The sequence below is a fragment of the Aegilops tauschii genome, chromosome 1, assembly GCF_002575655.3.
Source record: "Aegilops tauschii subsp. strangulata cultivar AL8/78 chromosome 1, Aet v6.0, whole genome shotgun sequence".
Lineage (NCBI taxonomy): Eukaryota > Viridiplantae > Streptophyta > Magnoliopsida > Poales > Poaceae > Aegilops > Aegilops tauschii.
The window spans coordinates 203,035,589-203,056,131 of record NC_053035.3 but is presented as its reverse complement, the minus strand read 5'-3'; the positions used below and the strand labels follow the sequence as shown (position 1 = coordinate 203,056,131).

At 43.6% G+C, this 20,543-nt stretch overlaps 1 protein-coding gene across 2 annotated transcripts; it reads left to right on the top strand.

Annotated features, from left to right (window-relative positions):
• Positions 1-922: 922 nt before the first annotated feature.
• On the top strand, positions 923-16,082 carry LOC109779783 (uncharacterized). Of its 2 annotated transcripts, XM_020338407.4 has the most exons (14): positions 923-1,277; positions 1,515-1,679; positions 1,822-1,901; positions 2,295-2,571; positions 3,009-3,352; positions 4,580-4,865; positions 6,190-6,272; positions 7,103-7,354; positions 8,404-8,479; positions 14,162-14,238; positions 14,307-14,356; positions 15,210-15,294; positions 15,427-15,525; positions 15,863-16,082. In XM_020338407.4, exons 2-14 carry the CDS (start codon positions 1,571-1,573, stop codon positions 16,052-16,054), a joined length of 2,010 nt encoding a protein of 669 aa, XP_020193996.1. In that variant the 5' UTR covers positions 923-1,277; positions 1,515-1,570; the 3' UTR covers positions 16,055-16,082. The 2 variants fall into 2 exon arrangements, with proteins under 2 accessions (XP_020193996.1, XP_020193995.1); XM_020338406.4 differs by lacking the exons at positions 14,162-14,238; positions 14,307-14,356; positions 15,210-15,294; positions 15,427-15,525; positions 15,863-16,082 and adding an exon at positions 10,617-11,380 and having other exon boundaries at positions 961-1,277.
• The last annotated feature ends 4,461 nt before the right edge of the window (positions 16,083-20,543 follow it).

Genomic DNA, 20,543 nt, shown 5'->3' with positions numbered 1-20,543 from the left:
TAATTGTGCCCTATTGCACTTGCCGTTAGGTGCTGGCGTCGAGGTGAGGACCGAAGCGAAGGGCTAACAGAAAACTGGGCCAGACGGGGGAGAGAGAGGCGAGGCGAGTTGGGAAAGCGACGGGGCGTATGGTTGCCGTCCGTGAATTCCTCGTACATATATTTGTCTTTCTCTTCTTTTTTAAGATGAGATGTCGTACATGTATGGATCTAGTAACGAAGATGCCTGATAGTGGGGTTTTAGGCCTTTTTATTTGTCTAATCATGTGACGATAGCAGCTTTGATGGGGTTAGCTTAATTTTTTATTGGGATCAGACCTAATACGTCGTATATAACATAAACGTAGATAGCAAGTTTTATTGGGTTCATCTGAACCCAATGGTACAACGTTGGCTTCGCTACTGTTTATCCCACCTCTGCTGCAGCACAGGCATATGCTGAGACAATAGCTGCCCTTAGCTCTTCATCTGCTCCATTGCTCAAGACCAAGGCAAATTAAATGACTTCGGGGTTTCGCTCGTTATAGGACTTGACCAAACATCTCATGACACGAGCTGACGACAGCCATGCAACACCTGTATGAAAGTCAGTACCAGTGTTTTCTTCAAGCATCTAAGAGGATCGAGCGAAGTTTGGCTAACCTCATGAAGAATCAAGAGAGCTTAAAGAGGATCGTGGAACCAAGTTCTATACCTTGGACATTAAAGTGACACAGATTCAGACGACTATTGATAAGCCGAAGAAGGATGTAAACGAGGCCAGGATGAGCACTGACAGTGATGGTGACGATGGTCCTACAGTCCTGACCACCACCCAGTTCCAGAAGATGCCCAGATCAGCTACAGTGTCTGCTCCAACTACTGCCCCATCAGTTGCACCCTCAGCACCTTCATTTTCTACCCCTCCAGCTCAGCCGACGTCAGTAGAACTATTCACGAATACACTTATCTTTACTCCATCAACACACACCGAAGCTGCAAGTCAGAGAACTTCATCACCAGCCTTCCGGTTTCCGGTTGTAGATGCTCTTATCCCGTCGTCATTCCACTTCCGCGGTTCCGGACCCCAACGGCACACAGCGTGCCTTCCCCTCCCCCGTTGCCCTCCAACTGCAGCGCGAGAAGCGGCACGGGCTCTTCCTCCTCGTTGCCGGGTACCAATCCACCAGCGAGAAGCTTCTCCTTGTCTTCCCCCCTTTCATCTTCCTCGTCGCGGAGAGACGAAAGCGGCGGAGGGAGCGTCGGGGTCCCCGTCGGCGGCACCGGCACGCAAGCCTGGTAATCCTCCCTCTCGCTCACTCGAATCTGATGCTCTGATCGAGCATTCGCACCACCGCGACGCAGAAACTCACGGCTAGCTGCTGCAGCATGTAGCAGCACATGCCTGCCCCTGTAATTTGCACCTCTGCAACTGAACCGATGCCCATGGCCCCTTCCGAGGTTCCGCGGCACTGCGTCTCAGCTTGTGCTCTCGCTTCCACCTTGATACTTACATTTCGATCTCTGTTGAATTAGGGCTCAAATTTCAGCATCGGCGCACCAAGTAGTCGAGATTTCAGAAGGGAGGCTTCATGCAGGTTTGTGGCGTTCAGTTGAGCTCAGCAACATCTCGCTGGCGAGAATCATGGCCGCCATTTGGTGGATCCTACGAGTGTGCTGGACATAGCTGTTGCATCTCTGGTAAGCCCGATGTCCCATCATGCTTGGTATTATCTCGTGTTTTTTCTTTGTGATTAGCCCTCGACTCCTCAAGGATTTGTGGGGGCAATACCCTGCTCCAGTTTCAGGTCATTTGTGCTGAATCTTAAATTTCTTATTGTAGGGAGTCAAAGACCGTTATGTAGAGTACAATGCTGTCAGGTGCCACGTTCTACTGGAAATGTAGCTCATCTTCAGAAGGAGGTACTCCAGAATGCACTGGATGCTAAATATAGTTGAATATCAATCACTGTGGTGTTTGATTTTAGTTGATATCATAGCAAAAAATAATGTGAAGTGTTGCATTTGTATGTCCTATGTTTTATGTCATGTTGAATGCTACTCCCTCCGCAAACCAATATAAGAGCGTTTAGATCACCACTTTAGTTATCTAAACGCTCTTATATTAGTTTACAGAGGGAGTATGTATGAACGAACCATTCTGAATCGAAGGACAAAAACAAACAGTGTTTCTTCTCATGATGTAGTCTTCTCAAGCAGTATTTATTTTCTGAATCTTCTCATAAGTGTCAGGCATAACATGTTAACCCACTGATAGTATGGACTACTAACATTTTCTTTTATAATCTATTTCAGGACAAATATTCTTGTGTTGATAGGTCAACTTCTTACCTGCACGTGCAAACTCTTAGGAATTTCCCAATTGAAAAACTTTATGGAGAGGTGGTCCTGGTGCGACTTGATTCTGTACTTCTTTTAGATCCTCTAGGACTATCTAGTTGCTCACTAAAAAGGACACTGTCAACTATCAAATACTTGTACAAAGCAGGAGGGAAAGTTCTTCTAGTTACCAGTTGGGATCCAGTCCTCCAATCTGTTAATCCAGTGCTCAAGTCAACCGAATCTTTTGCAGGTTATTTGAAATTCATATTCTAATACGCTTATGCCAAACTTTATACTGATAAGTTGTTAGATATGGTTGCACTCTAGGACCCAAAAACAGTTATTCAGTTTGCAACAGATTGATTCTAACGTCAGTAAGCCAAGGCATCTGACAAAGATTACATGTTTGAACCCAAACCTGTAAATATTATTTTATTTGTAAACCAAAAGTATCTGTACTATTGGAGAAACCGAGTAATAATGCTATTTAGCACCCATGCACTAAATGTCTGGACAACTGCATTTCTCCCTTGTATCTTTTCTCATACTGTTTATGACACTATACTGGCTTAATTTTGTCATGCATTCTGAATCACATATTTTTAAATGCGGCTAACTTATCCAGAATAACTTCTTTTGTTCATTCTTGATAACTGAAAATAATCTGTCATAAATGCTGATCGTCAGACTACATGTCATCGCTTCTTCAAGTAAAGGTCATCCCAGTGAATGGTGTCCCTTGTTTAACATCATGTAAGAAGGAAGAACGGGTGCAGAATGATATTATCTTGTTTGAAAATCTTTTGAACTTCAGGGGAGAAAATGCAAACTGCAATGATTTTTCTCAGAAGCTAGCTTCAGGTGCAGCAATCTTTGTCAATGATTCTTTCTCATTGTCTCATAAGATTCGCGCATCAACGGTTGGCATCACTCGTTTCTGCTACGCATCTCTTGCTGGTTTCCATTTTGAGGAGGAGCTTATGCAATTGCTAAAGATCAATGACACCACAAGGCGCCCATACATTGCAATAGTAATCACTGGTCCTTATTTTATTTTCAGTTCATAGTTTATACATACCTACGGAAACTATTTACAAGGTTAAGACCTGAAAATTGGACTTGTTCAATTCCTTTTTACTAGCATTAGCTCTAGCAATTAACATGTTCAGTCTTGATTTGTCCTTTGTTTTTATTGTCAAGTAAATATGCGGTTTAGTTTTGGTTCTGTCAGAAAAAAGGTACATCTACATAATGAATATATGTTGATTCTACAAAGCGGCATGCATTTTGATGTGTGTTCGAGGAAAAAATGTTGAATCTACCTTCTCTTATCATCCACATTGAATAGCAAAGCTAATCATTCTTTTGATGCCATGACTTGTTAAACACACACACCACACCAACCATTTCTGTTTTTACTATTCTTTATAATGATCAGACTGGGAGGTTGGAATTATCTTGGCCAGCATCCGTATGTATAAACATGTAGCTTAGCTTGCCTATCCAACAGCGGATGATTAGAGCTGCACTTCTGATCTTGTTTTTGTTAGAGTTATAATATAGGTCATGTACCCCTTTGTATTTATCCCGTTGTATAAGGGGTTTCCTGCATATGTTCCACACCTGTACATGTATATATATCGGCCTATGGCCTCATGGGAATACAAGTTGCTTATTCCTAACATGGTATTAGAGCTTTAGGTCTCTTTTTTCGCATGCGCAACTCGTGCTCCGATCCCATCCCGCCGCCGCCGCGTCTTCTCTTCGCTGCTGCGTCTCCCGCCGGCGCCCCTCCCGCCGGCGCCCCTCCCGCCAAGCGTCGCTCCCGCCAGGCGCCGCTCCCGCCGCTCTCGCCCCTCCCGTCAGGCCGGTTCCGCCGCTCCCGCCCCTCCCGCCAGGCCGGCTATGTCAAAATCTGGATGGTACAAGCTAATAGTTGCTTTCCCTATTTCTCGAGTTTTACGGAAGGACTATTTGCTCTATGTATTGTCCTGTTATGTTCATGGTAGATAACAGGCAAGTTTAGAGGGTTTTCTAACATGGTCACTTCAGTTGGTGGTCGAGAATATTGGACTCATGGTGTTTAATAATTAATCACAATTGGTAATCATGCAGAAATGATCCTTGTTCCTAGCAAGTGTATTCCGTTAACTATCTGCAAGCAGGATTAGTACTTTCTACTAGGAACTATTTAATGAGGATCTTTATTTTTGTTTAGCCATATTGATTTCTTGTTGATATTTTTCTGTTTATTGCAGATTGGAGGCAGTAACTTCTTGAGAAAGGCACCTGCACTGCATCTGTTAGCCTCTCAATGCGATGGGTTGTTTCTTGTTGGAAAATTATCATTTCAAATAATGAATGGCCTTGGAATTCCAGTGTCCTCCTGTTTGATAGAAAAAAATGCAACCAAGGAAGTGTTACAACTTATTGAAATAGCTCATAATAGGAACATTCCTATTTATTATCCAACAGACCTGTGGTGTTTGAACAGCAACAATAATGAACAACTGGAAATATTTGACTCAGCTGAACTATTGTCTGGTGAGTATGACTGGGCTTTATTTCCTTGTTTATCTATGTATTTTTGTTCATGTGGTTCCTATTACTCGTGCCATATTTATTGGCAATGGCAACACTAATCATTCTTTAGAATTAACACCCTGTTTGCAATACGACTCTAATTCTTTTTTTGAGCAACTTACTGTCAGAGTATAAGTCTAGCAAATACTACACTAACGGATGAGATTACCCCCCCTCCCCTTGTTGCCAAAGCTGCTACTGGCTTGCTGCATGGCTGCTACCCACAGGACTATGCCCATATAGTTCACGGAATTGAAATAACGTGAATGATTTTTACTGATATCAGTTGCTCAGCTTACTTGCCTTACTACGATAAGATGCATCTTACTTGCTTAGCTTATTTTCAATGACAACTTAACACAAGGGAATGAAGGGATATGTTTCTTAGAAAGTTATTTACATAGGCGAAGGCTACTGTTGTGTCCTCTGTGCAAATGGGCCTCTTGAAACTCGAGATTACCTCTTCTTAACCTGCCCTTTCAGTACAAACTGTTAGCCCAGAATTGGTATTCTCCCTAGCATCAGCTGTGATATGACTGCAGTCCTCACTTCTGCAAGAACTGCTTTTGCCAAGCCTTTCTTCATGGATGTCTTCATCATGGCTGCCTGGTGCATTTTGGAAGCAAAGGAATGAAATTTTTCTAGAACACCAACTCTAGGATTAGTTCCTGGCAGGTCCTTTCCTCTCTTGGCTAAATTCCATTGCTTACTCCCCCTTCTTTTCTTCTGTAAATACTTCTCAGGATCGGTCCACCTCCTCCTTCGACATAGGCATAGTGTCAGTTCAATATGACTCTATTGTTGCTGATATGTTGTTTTTTTATTTCCTTTTGTCAGACTGCTGATGTTTGGCTGTGTGCATCTTAGTTATGCAAAGGCCGGGTGTTGCTCATCATGTTTTATATCCGCTTGGTGCTACACTTTGAGTTAATAAATGCACCCTTTATCGAAAAAGTTGTGTCTATATTAATAAAATTTACTGTCAGGGCCTCACCTACAGTTTTCTGGTCAAAAAACAAATCAGCCGCTGAAATTACCCTGCATCTGCAAACCTGTAAAGTTACACAGTTGACACTTCACCTGATTTGATAGATGATGATGCATGTTCATGGTTCCGTCGTCTATTATTGCTTGGGTATATCTTATTTGGTAAATTCTAGCATTTTTTGCTGCGCTGTAGTTATTTCTCAAAATTGCCTGAAAGGATGACTTCGGTCATTTAAGTGACATACCAGTAGATAATTGAAATAATAATATAACTTTCTGATGTCCATGTATCTTCCAGGCTTAATTTCTTTGGGCTGGACACCAGTTGATATAGGGCCATCGACATTGGAGAGAATTTCTTCTTTGTTGTCATCATACAAGGTTAGAAATGACATTGGTATGAATGTGATGAGGCTCTGTTTAGTGCATAGAAATATTTTTAATTGAAATGTTTAAAACATCTCACAGTTTTTTTAGCATGTCTTGCAGTATTTCATGTTTCTGTTATTAGGAATGCGCACCATTTTAGCTTGGAAAATTGCAACAACAAAAAAACTTACCTGCCACCCCCCCCCCCCCCCCCCAGTGGCAAGCTTTAGCAAGATTGTTGGGCGGGCTAGCCCAAAGAATAGCACATAAATTTTGTTCTTAAGGCCAGTTTTAGTCTCACCCTTCACTGTTTTCTGCTGGCTTGGGCGGGTCCCCACTTTGTTTTTTTTACCATGGGGTCCCCACTTTGTTGGACGCTTTTGTGCATGACGATCACAAAACAGCAGGTGATTGCCTCCCATGAGCACCATCTTGACAAGAATCAACCTGCAAAATATACCCTATTCACAAAAAAAAACCTGCAAAATATACCCCACAACTCCACAAAGTTGCTTTGAAAATCTGACAGGTCACAAGAATAACGCATTACAGACAACAATACACGCTGAGCAACTTGAGAGCTTATGATTGATAAGTGATGATTTATGTTTTCACGTTTACTTGGTATAGTATCAAATAGGACGTATGATTTTTTTTCGAGAAAACGCAAAGACTTTGCGTTTCATTTCATTGAATAGAAAGAGGGGTTAACAGTACAGGCCTCCGATATTACATATGATTGGAGTTCCCTTTTTATTTTCAGTTATCAACTTATGCCTTAATTCTTAGGAAAATCCTTTTATCCCGTCAAGTTCTCACATTAATTTAATTATTTCTCACAGAAGATCCTATGGATCGGTCCTACAAGCTTTGACTTGACAGAAGAATTTTCTGTCGGGGCAACACAGTTGGGTCAGATACTGAACAAAGCAAGTCATAATAGCTGTGACATTATTTTAGTAGGGGGTGCAGCATGCAAGGCAGTAAAAGGAATGTCAGATTCTTCATCACAATATACAGCATCTGAAAATGAATCTATTGTATGGGAATTTCTCAAAGGAAGAATATTGCCTGGTATTGCAGCATTGGATAAAGTAAGTCATGCTCTAGAATTACTATTTCTGTTACTGAGTCCGCTAGTGCACTCAAAATTTTATCAAGATAAAAAATTGTAGAATGATTCGCAGTGCAAGCACATATGTGTGTGCCTATACAATCAATGCATCATGCATGACACAAATCTTGCCACAAGTCCTCAACATTCTAAGACAAAAAGTGTAGCCTGATACCCTGATGCCCCCAGCATGCCGACATATATGTGCATACCTATACAATTAAGCCTCATTTTCAAGTGGTTCTTGGGATTTAACGTTGTAAATATAACAGTATCTTCAAGTTACATTTATGAGAAAATGGAGAGAGTTCCCTGTTTCGAAATTATTCAAGAGCACATTCCAATGTTTGACAGTTGACATGGTCGTTTTTCTGTTATGTAATGCTATGACTCTTGTAAACTTCTAGACCGCTTTACTCTTTACGTGAACGCCACGACACTTATTTTGGGACGGATGGAGCAGTAAATTATAGAAAGGGATTGAAAATCAAAATCCTCTTTACTCCTTTAAGAAAAACTTGAACAACATATAGTTGTATAAGAAATGATGAATATTCACGTAAGAAATAGGGATCTTTGGGGAAAATAATTAACTGGGGTTTTCCGCTTGAGAATTTTTAGCAGCTCGAGGACTTGTAACATGGACCTTACTATGTTACTACATGCTTATTACTTCTTAGCACCATTTAACCAGCTCATTGTTGCAACAACTTTAACAACATGTTCATAAATATATTTGGTAGCAGAAATAATCATCGCCCATTGATGTATTCTGTTCCTATATGCATCAGATCTGTCAGTGTCACAGCCACAGCCATTCTCTTCTTCTCGATTTTTGTTGCATTTGATGACATGCACCTAAGTTTGCATGCAATTTTTACCGTTGTTCTTATTGAATACTTCAGTCAAATGAAGGTCAACATTTCTTAACTACTACCGACAGAATAGTTTTTAAACTGGAACACTGTAAAGTTCCCTTTCTCTAGCCCCGGATTCTTTTTTTTTCATTATTTTTTCCTCTTTTTGCAGAGCTATCCCTATCAGATTCCATGGGATGACGTCTTCTCTGACACCACACAACCATTGTTTGTTGATATAGGAAGTGGTAGGCCTCCCTCCTAGAATATTCAATCTCAAATCATTTTATGTTGCATGATGAACACAGATGGAGACGACCAATCTCAAATCTATAGTTGTGGTTTGTCACACTAGTTTAATGATAGACAACCTTAATGTGGCTGCTCTTACTGGTTCCATCTGTGAAAGTGTCTAGTGCATTGAAGTATTTCAAGCTTTACAGGTCGCATACGGCTATTGCTCTTTCTTGTGCATATAGGGCTTTCTTCAGAAGACTTGAATGCCAGTTTCTCTTCTGTAGTCTGTAAAGATGCGATAAACGTCTTACCTCTGTACGAGGGGACGTGGTTCATGTTTATATGCAGGGGCGCAGATCCCTGTAGCGCATACAAGAGATAGAGTACATCTTGGAGAAGAAGAAAGAGAGAGATAGAGTTAGCCACGGTTAAGCTAGTTATCTAGGCCAACAAACTACCAGAATATCTCCAAGAGATCTACCACGTTACAATGTTGCACTATGCGCTGAACCTGAACCTTATATGTTTAACACCCTCCCATAATCACAACTTTGTTAAGTTGAGATTACGTTTGAATAATTCAAAATTCCTTGTAGGCAATGCCTTGGTGAAGCCATCTGCAACTTGATCTCTGGAATGTACAAACCGGATCTCAAGCTTCCTGCTAGCAACCCTTTCTCGAACAAAGTGGAAGTCAATCTCAATATGTTTTGTTCTTGCATGAAACACAGGGTTTGCAAACAAATAAGTGGCACCAAGATTGTCACACCAAAGACATGGAGCTTGAGTATGTTTTATTCCAAGTTCTCTGAGCATGGACTGAACCCAGATAATTTCTGCTGTTGCATTAGCCAAAGCCTTGTATTCTGCTTCTGTACTTGATCTTGAGACTGTAGCCTGTTTCTTTGCACACCAAGATATTAGGTTAGGTCCAAAGAATACTGCAAAACCACCAGTAGAGCGCCTATCATCAATATCTCCTGCCCAGTCAGAATCAGAGAATGCACTGACAAGAGTTGAAGTAGACTTGGAGAAAGTAAGACCAACATTAACAGTGTCTTTGACATATCTTACTATCCGTTTTGCAGCAGTCCAATGAACTGTAGTGGGAGCATGAAGAAACTGACAAACTTTGTTCACAGCAAAAGAAATATCTGGTCTTGTAAGAGTCAAGTACTGGAGTGCACCAACTAAGCTTCTGTACTTGGTACTATCTTCCTGATTCAGGAGTTCTCCCTCTGTAAGAGAAATCTTTTCAGAACTTGACATTGGTGTTGGTGATGACTTGCATCCCTGTAGCCCAGCTCTTCTTACAAGATCAGTAGCATATTTTTCCTGAGATAGGTGAAGTTCACTTCCTTGTTTCCTTACCTCAATTCCTAGGAAAAAATGCAAGTCTCCTAGATCCTTCAGTGCAAATTCAGCACTAAGATCTTTCAACAGTCCTGTCACTGCTTCATTTGATGAGCTTGTAACAATAATATCGTCAACATAAATGAGCACAAAGATAGATGTGTTGCACTTATTGTAAATGAACAGTGACGTGTCAGACTTGGAAGGAACAAAACCAAGTGCTTGTAATTTTTGACTGAGACGGGAGTACCATGCCCTAGGAGCTTGTTTAAGGCCATACAAAGCTTTATCCAACTTGCAGACATGGAAAGGTGTGTTTTTGTTCTCAAACCCAGGAGGTTGCTTCATATACACTTCCTCTTCCAGAACACCATGAAGGAACGCGTTCTGAACATCTAGCTGTCTGAGACTCCATCCCCTGGAAACAGAAATAGACAAAACAAGACGAATGGTGGCAGCTTTTACAACGGGACTAAAGGTGTCCTCATAGTCTATGCCATACCGTTGCTTAAATCCTTTGGCAACAAGTCTAGCCTTATATCGATCAATAGTTCCATCAGACTTCCTTTTTATTCTGAATACCCACTTGCAATCAATGAGATTTTTACCTTGCCGGAAAGGAACTAGATGCCATGTCTTGTTTTTCTGGAGTGCTCTGTACTCTTCTTCCATAGCTTGCTTCCACTTTGTGTCACCTAATGCCTCATCAAGCGTTTGTGGTTCACCTGTAGAGCAAGCTAAGCCAAACTTAAGTACCTTTTTATAATTGACAGGTTGCAATACCCCTTTTTGTAGACGTGTGCGTGGCATGGATGGTGAAGCAGCAGCAGTTTGCTGCACAGAAGATCCGGGGTCTGCAGCAGAAAAATCCACATCAGTATCCCCCGGTGATCCCGAGGCAGACACTCTGGGATCTGACGAGGAGGCAGGATTTTCTGCGGCTTCAGCGGGTGATGAAGGGGCGCCATCCGCCACAGAAGATCCGCCCGCAGCAGGAGATTCGCTCCCACCAGAAGCGTCATCAGGATCCATGCGAGATCCAGCGCCTGTCGGGTGGTCCACCGCATGGGGCCCCGAGCCGGACGGCCAACGCGGGCGCCGCGCGTAGCACGTGGGCGGATCGGGGAAGCGGCTCGTCAGCTGCCGCATGGGGCCCGGAGATTGGCGCGGGCCATCAGCGCCCGCGGATAGGTCGAAGGCGGGGCGCGCTGCCGAGTCAGGGCGGGCGACCCGAGCGCTGTCGGGCGTGTCGTTGTCAGGCGCAGGTGCAGAGGGCGTCAATCCCGAAGGAGATCGCCTGCAGGACTGGTGCGGCCCGGATCCCGAGGGAGATATGTTCCCCGAGGGCCTGCACATGAAATATGGCTCGTTTGGAGCCGTTTCTTCACCGTTTTCATCACCGTGAGCACCATTGGCTTCACTGTTTTGTCCTGCATCTTCACATAGCTCAAGCAAACTGTTATGAGGATTAGTTTGCATGTGATCATTACAGTTATCTTCCCCAGAGGCACCTACTAGATGTGATGGCAAAAGGAGAATTTCTTGGCGAAGAAGAGCACCGGCGTTTGGATGTAGATCAGCAAAGGGAAACTTTGTCTCGTCAAACACGACATCTCTAGAGATATAGACTCGTCCAGTGGAGACATCAAGGCACTTAACTCCTTTATGTTGAGGGCTATAGCCCAAGAAGACACACTGTTTCGAGCGAAACATAAGTTTGCGATTGTTGTAGGGTCTAAAGGTTTGGCCAACATGCGCACCCAAAGACACGAAGTGATGTATAATCGGGTTTGATGCGAAGGAGCCTTTCTACCGGTGTTTCATGATTAATGACACGACTAGGAAGCATGTTGATGATATGAACAGCGGTAAGAAAAGCCTCATCCCAAAATTTGAGGGGCATGGATGCGCCAGCCAAGAGAGCTAGACCAACCTCAACAATGTGCCTATTTCTTTCGGCAGATCCATTCTGCTGATGAGCATGAGGACAAGAAACTTGGTGAGAGATGCCAAGAGTTTGGAAGAACGAGTTTAATTTTTCATATTCCCCTCCCCAATTGGATTGAACGGCAATGATTTTGCTATTAAACTTTCGTTCAACGAGAGCTTGGAAGTTGTGAAACACTTGAAAGACCTCGGATCTTTTTTTAAGTAAATAGATCCAAGAATACTTGCTATAGTCATCAATGAAGCTAACATAGTAAGTATGCCTACCAACAGAACTTGGACCAGGACCCCAAACATCAGAAAAAATAAGTTGCAACGGTTTGGTAGAAATACTCGTGGAAATTGGATAAGGTAATTGATGGCTTTTAGCCTTTTGACAAGAATCACAAATTGTTTCAACATTATGCTCTCCAACATATGGAAGCTTATTCTTCCTAAGCAATCGTTCAACTAAAGAAAAAGATGCATGCCCTAGTCTATCATGCCACCTTGTCGAGGAGACTTTGGTGACACCATAAGCTTGCTTATTTATTCTTCTAAACTCCGGAATCAATGGGTAAAGCCCGCGAACACATCTACCTCGGTAGAGCACCTTCCTCGTTGCCTGATCCTTGATCAAAAAGAAAAAAGGGTGAAACTCGAGAAAGACATGATTGTCAATGGCAATACGATGAACGGAGAGTAGATTTTTAGATGCACTAGGGACATGAAGGATTTTTCTTATATGAATCTTTCGGTGAGGGGTTTGAAAAACTGAATGACCAACATGTTTAATCCTCATACCTGATCCGCTTGCTGTATGTATCTGGTCTTGGCCGCGGTACTTCTCCCGCATAGTCACCTTTTCAAGTTCACCGGTGATGTGATTTGTAGCGCCACTATCAACATACCAGTTTGTATCAACCCCGTATGAGGCTTCTGCAGCACCAGCGACCTTCTCATCTTGCGAGGATTCTCCTTCATCCTCCTCAAACCGGTACCAGCAATCCCTTGCTGAGTGACCGATCTTGCCGCAGATTTGACACTTGACAGCGTCGGGGTGGCTCCTGGAGTTGTTGTGACGGCCCTTGTTGTTGGTGTAGGAGGGCCGCCCACGAGAGGCGCTGTTGTTGGAGTTGCCGCTGCCGCCGCCGCTGTTCTTTCCCTTGTTGCGCGGAGGGCCACGGTAGCCGCGTGAGCCACCACGACCACCACGAACGGCGGCGTTGGCGGAGCTCTTGAACCCGGCGTTGTTGCCAGCACCATGGAACATAGCAATGCGCTGGTCGAGGTTGCTTACTTGAGGGAACAGATCATCGATCGTGATCGGTTCTTTTCGGGCGTCGAGTGCCGACACCAGCGGCTGGTACTCCATGTCCAGCCCTGCCAGGATGTAGGAGATGACTTCATCGTCATCCAGCGGCTTGCCAGCGGCCGCCGGTTCGTCGGCGAGGGAGTGGATGTGGGCGAAGTAGGCGCCCACCGTTTGCGTGCCCTTCTGCGCATTGGAGAGAGCGATCCTGATGTTGTTGATGCGGGATCGGGACTGGGACGAGAACATGCTCGCCACAGCAGTCCAGAGCTCATGCGCCTTGCGGATCGAAGTCACCTGGATAAGAACTTCTCGAGAGAGATTGATCAATAGATGACCAAGTACCTGCTGATCTTCCCTTACCCAGACTTGGTGTAGAGGGTTCGGGACGGCTTCCTCCTTGCCATCTTTATCCTTGGTGACGAGGAACTTCTCTGGTTCCTTGATGGATCCGTCGACGTAGCCAAACAGGCCAGCGCCGATGAGCTGGGGCATGATCTGAGCACGCCCAGAGGACATAGTTCGTCCTGGTGAGCTTCTCTGTTACCTGACCATGGATGGTGGGTACAGGAGCGACGGCGGAAGACGACATGGTTGGAGCTAGGGTTTGATGGATGCTAGATGTTGTGGAAGAAGGAGGCTCTGATACCATGTAAAGATGCGATAAACGTCTTACCTCTGTACGAGGGGACGTGGTTCATGTTTATATGCAGGGGCGCAGATCCCTGTAGCGCATACAAGAGATAGAGTACATCTTGGAGAAGAAGAAAGAGAGAGATAGAGTTAGCCACGGTTAAGCTAGTTATCTAGGCCAACAAACTACCAGAATATCTCCAAGAGATCTACCACGTTACAATGTTGCACTATGCGCTGAACCTGAACCTTATATGTTTAACATAGTCATCACAAAAAATAGTTCATTCATTTCAATTGTTATTAGTTTGCTGTGTGCTTTGTCAAAGTGTATGTTTGCAAATGTATGCTAGCGTAAATTACCAAGAGATAGAACATTTCTTAGTTTCTTCATAGTTTGTCTATTTTCTCAAATTCCGAGGCCTTGCATCTCTGGTTCTTGCACCCTTCTCAAGTATTCTTAGTGCAGGAAATGGTTTGTTTCTATTCCAAATGGCTAGAAACTGGGAAGGCTTGAATTTTCTTGGGCTTGAGATGAATGAAAAGGTAAAAACTGCCTGTATCCTGTATTGAATTTAGTGATTCAACCTTTTTTTAACTTGTTTTAGCTGTAGCTTGTTGTAAGGTGCCTTCAGGATGTAGCATCAGCTGGGAAAAGAAACTTGTAAGCATCCTGTACATCTACTTTAATTAGTAGAACTATTACTTATTTATTTCCTTTCCCTCGCCCTTTCTGTTCATGCCAGTGATGTCAGTTCCAACAAATAGTTTGCTCATAAAATTACTCCGACAAAGAACAAAGTAACCTTGTTTCTGTGACTCTGTCCACCTTGACTTGAAGCATTCTTTTTCTAATGTGGTTATTATTCTGGACAACTAGTTTGACTAAACTTGTCAATGCATGTAGATTGGACTTGAACTTGTCAATTCATGTAGGATGGTGAAATTTTCCGAGCATCATAATCTGATTGGGACCAGAGCAATTATCTATTATTAGGGAATTATTGACCCATTGGATCTTTTTATATGATGAGATGACAGTGAAATCGGCTTAACCTTAAACAATGTTTCAGAAATCTCACGGAGCTAGATTTTTTCATACGAGATGTCTTGCTTTGTTGTATGCCACAACAAAGATCCAGATTTCGTAACAGATGGTGGATTACATAATCCATGTTAAAAATGTCATGAGAGCTACCCCCTCTGTAAAGAAATATAAGAGTGTTTAGATCACTACTTTAGTAATCTAAACAGTCTTATTTCTTTATAGAGGGAGTACATTTTAGGGAAAATTGTTGCTGTATTGAGTATTGAAGTTCAGATGTCACGCTTAGTAATCTACAAGGGTATGCTTTTGCTTGTCATTTAGTAGTCCTTACATGGAAGTTCTTCTAATAACTGTTTTAACTATTCCAAGCATTTTATGAATTTTACTTTTATTCGTGTAGCTCGTTTTTCTTTTTCATTTTTGTGACTCCTATTTCATCATTACTGATGCCATCGTTTACTTTTGGCAGATATTTTCTATCGACAAATGCAACTTCCACGTTTCGCTCGATAGTTTCAAGTTATCCTGGACAGTTGACACTTGTCTCAATACAGGTATGTTAACTCTTTAGCGTCTCGTCTTTTTGTGTATATCTCAATGGATGCCTTTATCGAAAAATATCTCAATGGATGCTACACTACCTAGTGGATAACCTGCCTTGTTTAAGCTGTGGTCTCTTTTTGCAGTGCCCAAATCCTGACTTCAACAAAGAGCAAAATAGGTGGAGAATGGTACGAAGGATGCTTGTCGAAGCTGTTGCCGATCTTCTTCAGGTCAATGGAAAGGTATACTCTGTGGTCCCCATTTTCCCATTTCAGATGTTGAACATGGTTATGTGTCTGCCGAAGCACGGAAGCAACCAATCTAGTTATTCAAAACTACTCCCTCTGTTCCTAAACTGCTAAAACGTCTTATATTTTAGAAACGGAGGTAGTAGAACACAGTATGATGACCAACATAGGATAGTAACCAATCTAGCAGGACAGTATTAAACACCTCAATAGCATCTCGCATGCACATGTGTTAGGGTGATTATAGCATCAAGCTCAGTCAGAGGGAGAACATTTGGTTGTAGCTTGGGGAAGAAAAAGATGAAGCATAAATTTGCACTTGGTGTTGCAGATCTATTTACAGTCGGACGTGGAGTCTGTCCTGCTTGGAATGAAAGAGCAGTTCATCTCGCACGGCAAGGGCCAGCTCGTGGTGGACAGCGATGGCCGGATGGAGAACCCGTTTGGCGTGGTGTCCGACTGGGAGCGCCATGTCCTGGCTCGCGGAGCTCCAATGTACAGAACTATGCTACGAAAAGTGTGAAAGCTGGAAGGTCCAAGTTGAGATTTCAGACTGCTCTCGTGTAAGAAATCCGAACTGCAATCTTGACAAAGTTCACATCATGAGGGTGAACTCGTGATTCTTCTTTAACCTCTATATTATTTTTTTCAAAAAAGGGGGCTCCCCGGCCTCTGCATCAGAACGATGCATACGGCCACCTTTATAAAAAGCAAATAGGTTCAACAAGGTCTAAAAGTCTCGAAACAAGTAAAGAAAAGCTCACAAAGAGCCAATAAAAAGGCCAAAAAAAGCCACAATCGGCTGGCACAATAAAGATAGGAAAACTAATTGCCTGTCATATTACATGACCGTCATCCAAACCGGTTGAAGATATCCCGTGCTACCATCTTTCACCGGATAGATCCAGCAACCAAACGCACCTGGCCTCCGTCGGAGTGAGTAGCGACCACATATGGATCAACGCAGTGGCCCGGAAGATAACCTGCAAAAAATGAATATTTGATGTTCTGTTAAAGACCAAATCATTTCTGCAGTTTCAGACTGCCCACAATAAAGCACATACTCCTATGCGAATGTGGCTCGCTGTTTCGGACTCTATCCCGTTAAGCCACGTTCCAAATAACGAGCTGATAGAACTCGAAGGAGTAATGTTAAAAGCTATGTGCACCGTCCGCCATAGAACCTTAGCCAACGGGCAATCCAGAAAGAGGTGTTTGATAGTTTCATCCCGATCACAAAAGCTACACCTAGTAGGTCCTGTCCAGTTACGCTTTGCCAGATTGTCTTTAGTTAAGATGACTTGTTTATGTACAAACCACATAAACATTTTAATTTTCAACGAAACCTTGACTTTTCAAACATATTTGAAACTAGGAATGGAGCTAGAATTGATAACATCAAGATACATTGATTTAACTGTAAACTCCCCAGTCCTAGTAAGCTTCCAGCGCAACTTATCGGGCTGTTGAGACAGCTGAACCTCCATCAGTCTACTCACTAAATGGAGCCACGCTTCCCAACGATTGCCGACTAGCGTCCTTCTGAATTGAATATTAAGGGGGACGGACTAAAGTACTGTTGCAACGTAAGCATCGCGTCGTTGAACAATGCTATAGAGAGACGGGTATTGAAGCGCGAGGGGTGTCTCTCCTAGCCAAGTATCCTCCCAGAATCGTGTGTTGGCGCCATTTCCGATAATAAACTTTGTCCTATTGAAAAAGGCTGCTTTAACTCTCATGAGCCCTTTCCAAAAAGGCGAGTCCATCGGCCTCGCTGTCACCTGGGACAATGTTTTGGACTGAAGATACTTAATACGAAGAATCTGCGCCCATGTGGCCTCAGTCTCAACAAATAACTTATACAACCACTTGCTGAGAAGACATCTGTTCTTGACTTCAAGATTTTCAATACCAAGACCCCCTTGGTCTTTTGGTCGACAAATGATATCCCATTTGGCGAGTCTGTATTTTCTTTTTAGCTTATCACTCTGCCAGAAGAAGCGGGATCGATAGAAGTCCAGCTTTTTCCTTCCAACTGGAACCTCGAAAAAAGACAAGAGAAACATAGGCATACTCATGAGAACTGAATTAATAAGAATTAATCGGCCTCCGTATGACATGAGCTTGCCCTTCGAGCAACTCAGTTTCTTCTCAAATCGATCCTCGATGCACTTCCATTCTCTGTTTGTCAGCTTACGATGGTGAATTGGTATACCTAAATACGTAAAAGGTAGAGTCCCCAATTCGCACCCAAGCAATTGCTTATAAGCCTCTTGTTCGTCATTGGCTCTTCCAAAACAGAAGAAATCGCTTTTATGAAAGTTAATTTTTAACCCGGTCAATTGTTCAAATAAGCATAACACCAGCTTCATATTTCTCGCTTTCGCCAAGTCATGCTCCATAAAGATGATCGTATCATCGGCGTACTGTAGGATAGAGACACCTTCATCCACTAGGTGAGGCACCAAACCACCCACCTGACCAGCCTCCTTAACCCTTCCTATTAGAATTGCCAACATATCAACTACAATGTTGAACAAAATAGGAGACATCGGGTCACCTTGTCTCACGCCCTTATGTGTCTGGAAATAATGACCTATGTCGTCATTCACTTTAATTCCAACACTCCCTTTTTGTGTGAAAGATTCTACCTGGCGTCGCCAGGCTTCATCGAAACCTTTCATGCGTAAGGCTTGTTGAAGGAAAGGCCATTTAACTTTATCGTACGCCTTCTCGAAATCCATCTTAAAAACCACTCCATCGAGTTTTTTCTTGTGGATTTCGTGGAGCGTTTCATGAAGGACCACAATCCCTTCTAGGATGTTTCTGTCCGGCATGAAAGCGGTTTGGGAGTGCTGCACCACAGAATGCGCGATCTGCGTGAGCCTATTAGTCCCAACCTTGGTGAAAATTTTGAAACTAACATTAAGAAGACAGATCGGCCTGAACTACTCAATCCTCACAGCCTCTATTTTCTTAGGAAGCAGGGTTATCGTTCCAAAATTCAGGTGAAATAGCTGAAGCTGCCCAGAGAATAAATCATGGAACATCAGTAACAAATCCCCCTTAATAATATGCCAGCACTTTTTATAGAACTCCGCCGGAAATCCATCCGGCCCTGGAGCCTTATTATTTTTCATCTGAGAAATAGCTTCAAACACCTCCTTCTCCCAAAATGGGGCGGTCAAAATGTCATTCTCATCAGCAGCAAGTTGAGGAACATCCTCAATCCTAGACTCATCCAGGGATACACAATTATCCTCCGGAGGCCCAAACAACTGCTTATAGTATTCAGTTATGTAAAGTTTTAGGTTTTCCTGTCCTAGAATCGTCCCTTCGTCTTGTTCAAGCTGAAAGATTTTCTTCTTTCTATGCTTGCCATTAGCGATCATGTGAAAGAATTGAGTGTTTGCGTCCCCCTGGACGATTTTGCAAACCTTAGCCTGCAGCGCCCACTTCAATTCCTCCTCACGGAGAAGCTCTTTCAATCTCATCTCCGCCTCAAGTTTTGCATGAAGCTCCGTGGCTTGAAGAATCGTGGACTCGGCTTTTAGATCCAAGGACTGAATAAGTGTAAGGAGCCTTTCCTTTTCAACCTTATAAATCCCACTAAGATGCTTAGCCCACCTACGCAAGAAACTTCTCAAGTGCCTTATCTTATTCTGCCAACGCTCAACCGTAGTCCTACCTTCTGCATCCTTAGCCCATTCCCTGGCTATCAGATTCAAAAAGCCTTCTCGTTCAAACCATGCCATTTCGAACGAAAAGGAGTTTTTGTTCCCCATGCGAGTGGCCTCACCAGAGTCCACGAGCAGAGGCGTGTGGTCAGAAATACAGTGCGAAAGCGCCTGGACCGTAACCAAAGGAAATTTCTGTTCCCATTCGACGCTCGCAAGGACTCGATCCAGCTTCTCAAACGTCCGATTTGGCAAAGTATTAGCCCAGGTATACTTTCTACCCGAAAGCTCTATCTCTCGCAGATCCAAACTTTCAATAATGGTATTAAACATGAACGACCACCTACCGTTGAAGTTATCATTGTTCTTCGTTGGGGAACGTAGTAATTTCAAAAAAAATCCTACGCACACACAGGATCATGGTGATGCATAGAAACGAAAGGGGAGAGTGTTGTCCACGTACCCTCGTAGACCGTAAGCGGAAGTGTTTTATCAACGCGGTTGATGTAGTCATACGTCTTCACGATCCGACCGATCCAAGTACCGAACGCACGGCACCTCCGAGTTCTGCACACATTCAGCTCGATGACGTCCTCGCCTTCTCGATCCAGCAAGAGGGGCGAAGTAGTAGATGAGTTCCGGCAGCACGACGGCGTGGTGACGGTGTTGGTGAAGAACAATCTCCGCAGGGCTTCGCCTAAGCACTACGAAAACTATGACGGAGGATAAACTAGAGGGGACGGGGTTGCCGGCACACGGCTTGGTGTTTCTTGATGTCTTGGGTGCTAGACCTACCCTCTATTTATATGTTGAGCCTTGGGGTCGAAACTTGGAGTAAAAGCCTCCACAAAGTCGGTTTCACCCGAAAGGCAAGAGTCCTTCTCGGACTCCAGGGCCAGACGCCAGGGTTCCCGGCGTCTGGACCCAGACGCCAGGGACCCTGGCGTCTGGCCCCTGGACTCCGCAAAACTTCCTTTTGCGCTTTCCAAAAACCTCATGGGCTTTCCCCTTTGGCCCAGATAAAGTGTTCTCGTGCCCAAACATTTCGGGAAACATCCGGAACCCCTTCCGATGGATTCCGGAACCTTTCCGGAGATCAAACACTACTATCCACATATCAATCTTTACTTCTGGACCATTCCGGAGTTCCTCGTCATATCCGTGATCTCATCCAAAACTCCGAACAACATTCGGTCACCAATATACATAACTCATAGTACTATATCGTCAACGAACGTTAAGCGTGCGGACCCTACTGGTTCGAGAACTATGTAGACATGACCGAGACACCTCTCTGGTCAATAACCAATAGCGGGACCTGGATGCCCATATTGG

Excerpts from the sequence above, each read along its gene's own strand:
- LOC109779783 (XM_020338406.4), top strand. The coding sequence starts at position 1,571 with ATGCAGGTTTGTGGCGTTCAGTTGAGCTCAGCAACATCTCGCTGGCGA. Across the intron at positions 3,353-4,579 it reads GGCGCCCATACATTGCAATA|ATTGGAGGCAGTAACTTCTT; the intron begins GTAATCACTGGT and ends TGTTTATTGCAG. Across the intron at positions 4,866-6,189 it reads CTCAGCTGAACTATTGTCTG|GCTTAATTTCTTTGGGCTGG; the intron begins GTGAGTATGACT and ends TGTATCTTCCAG.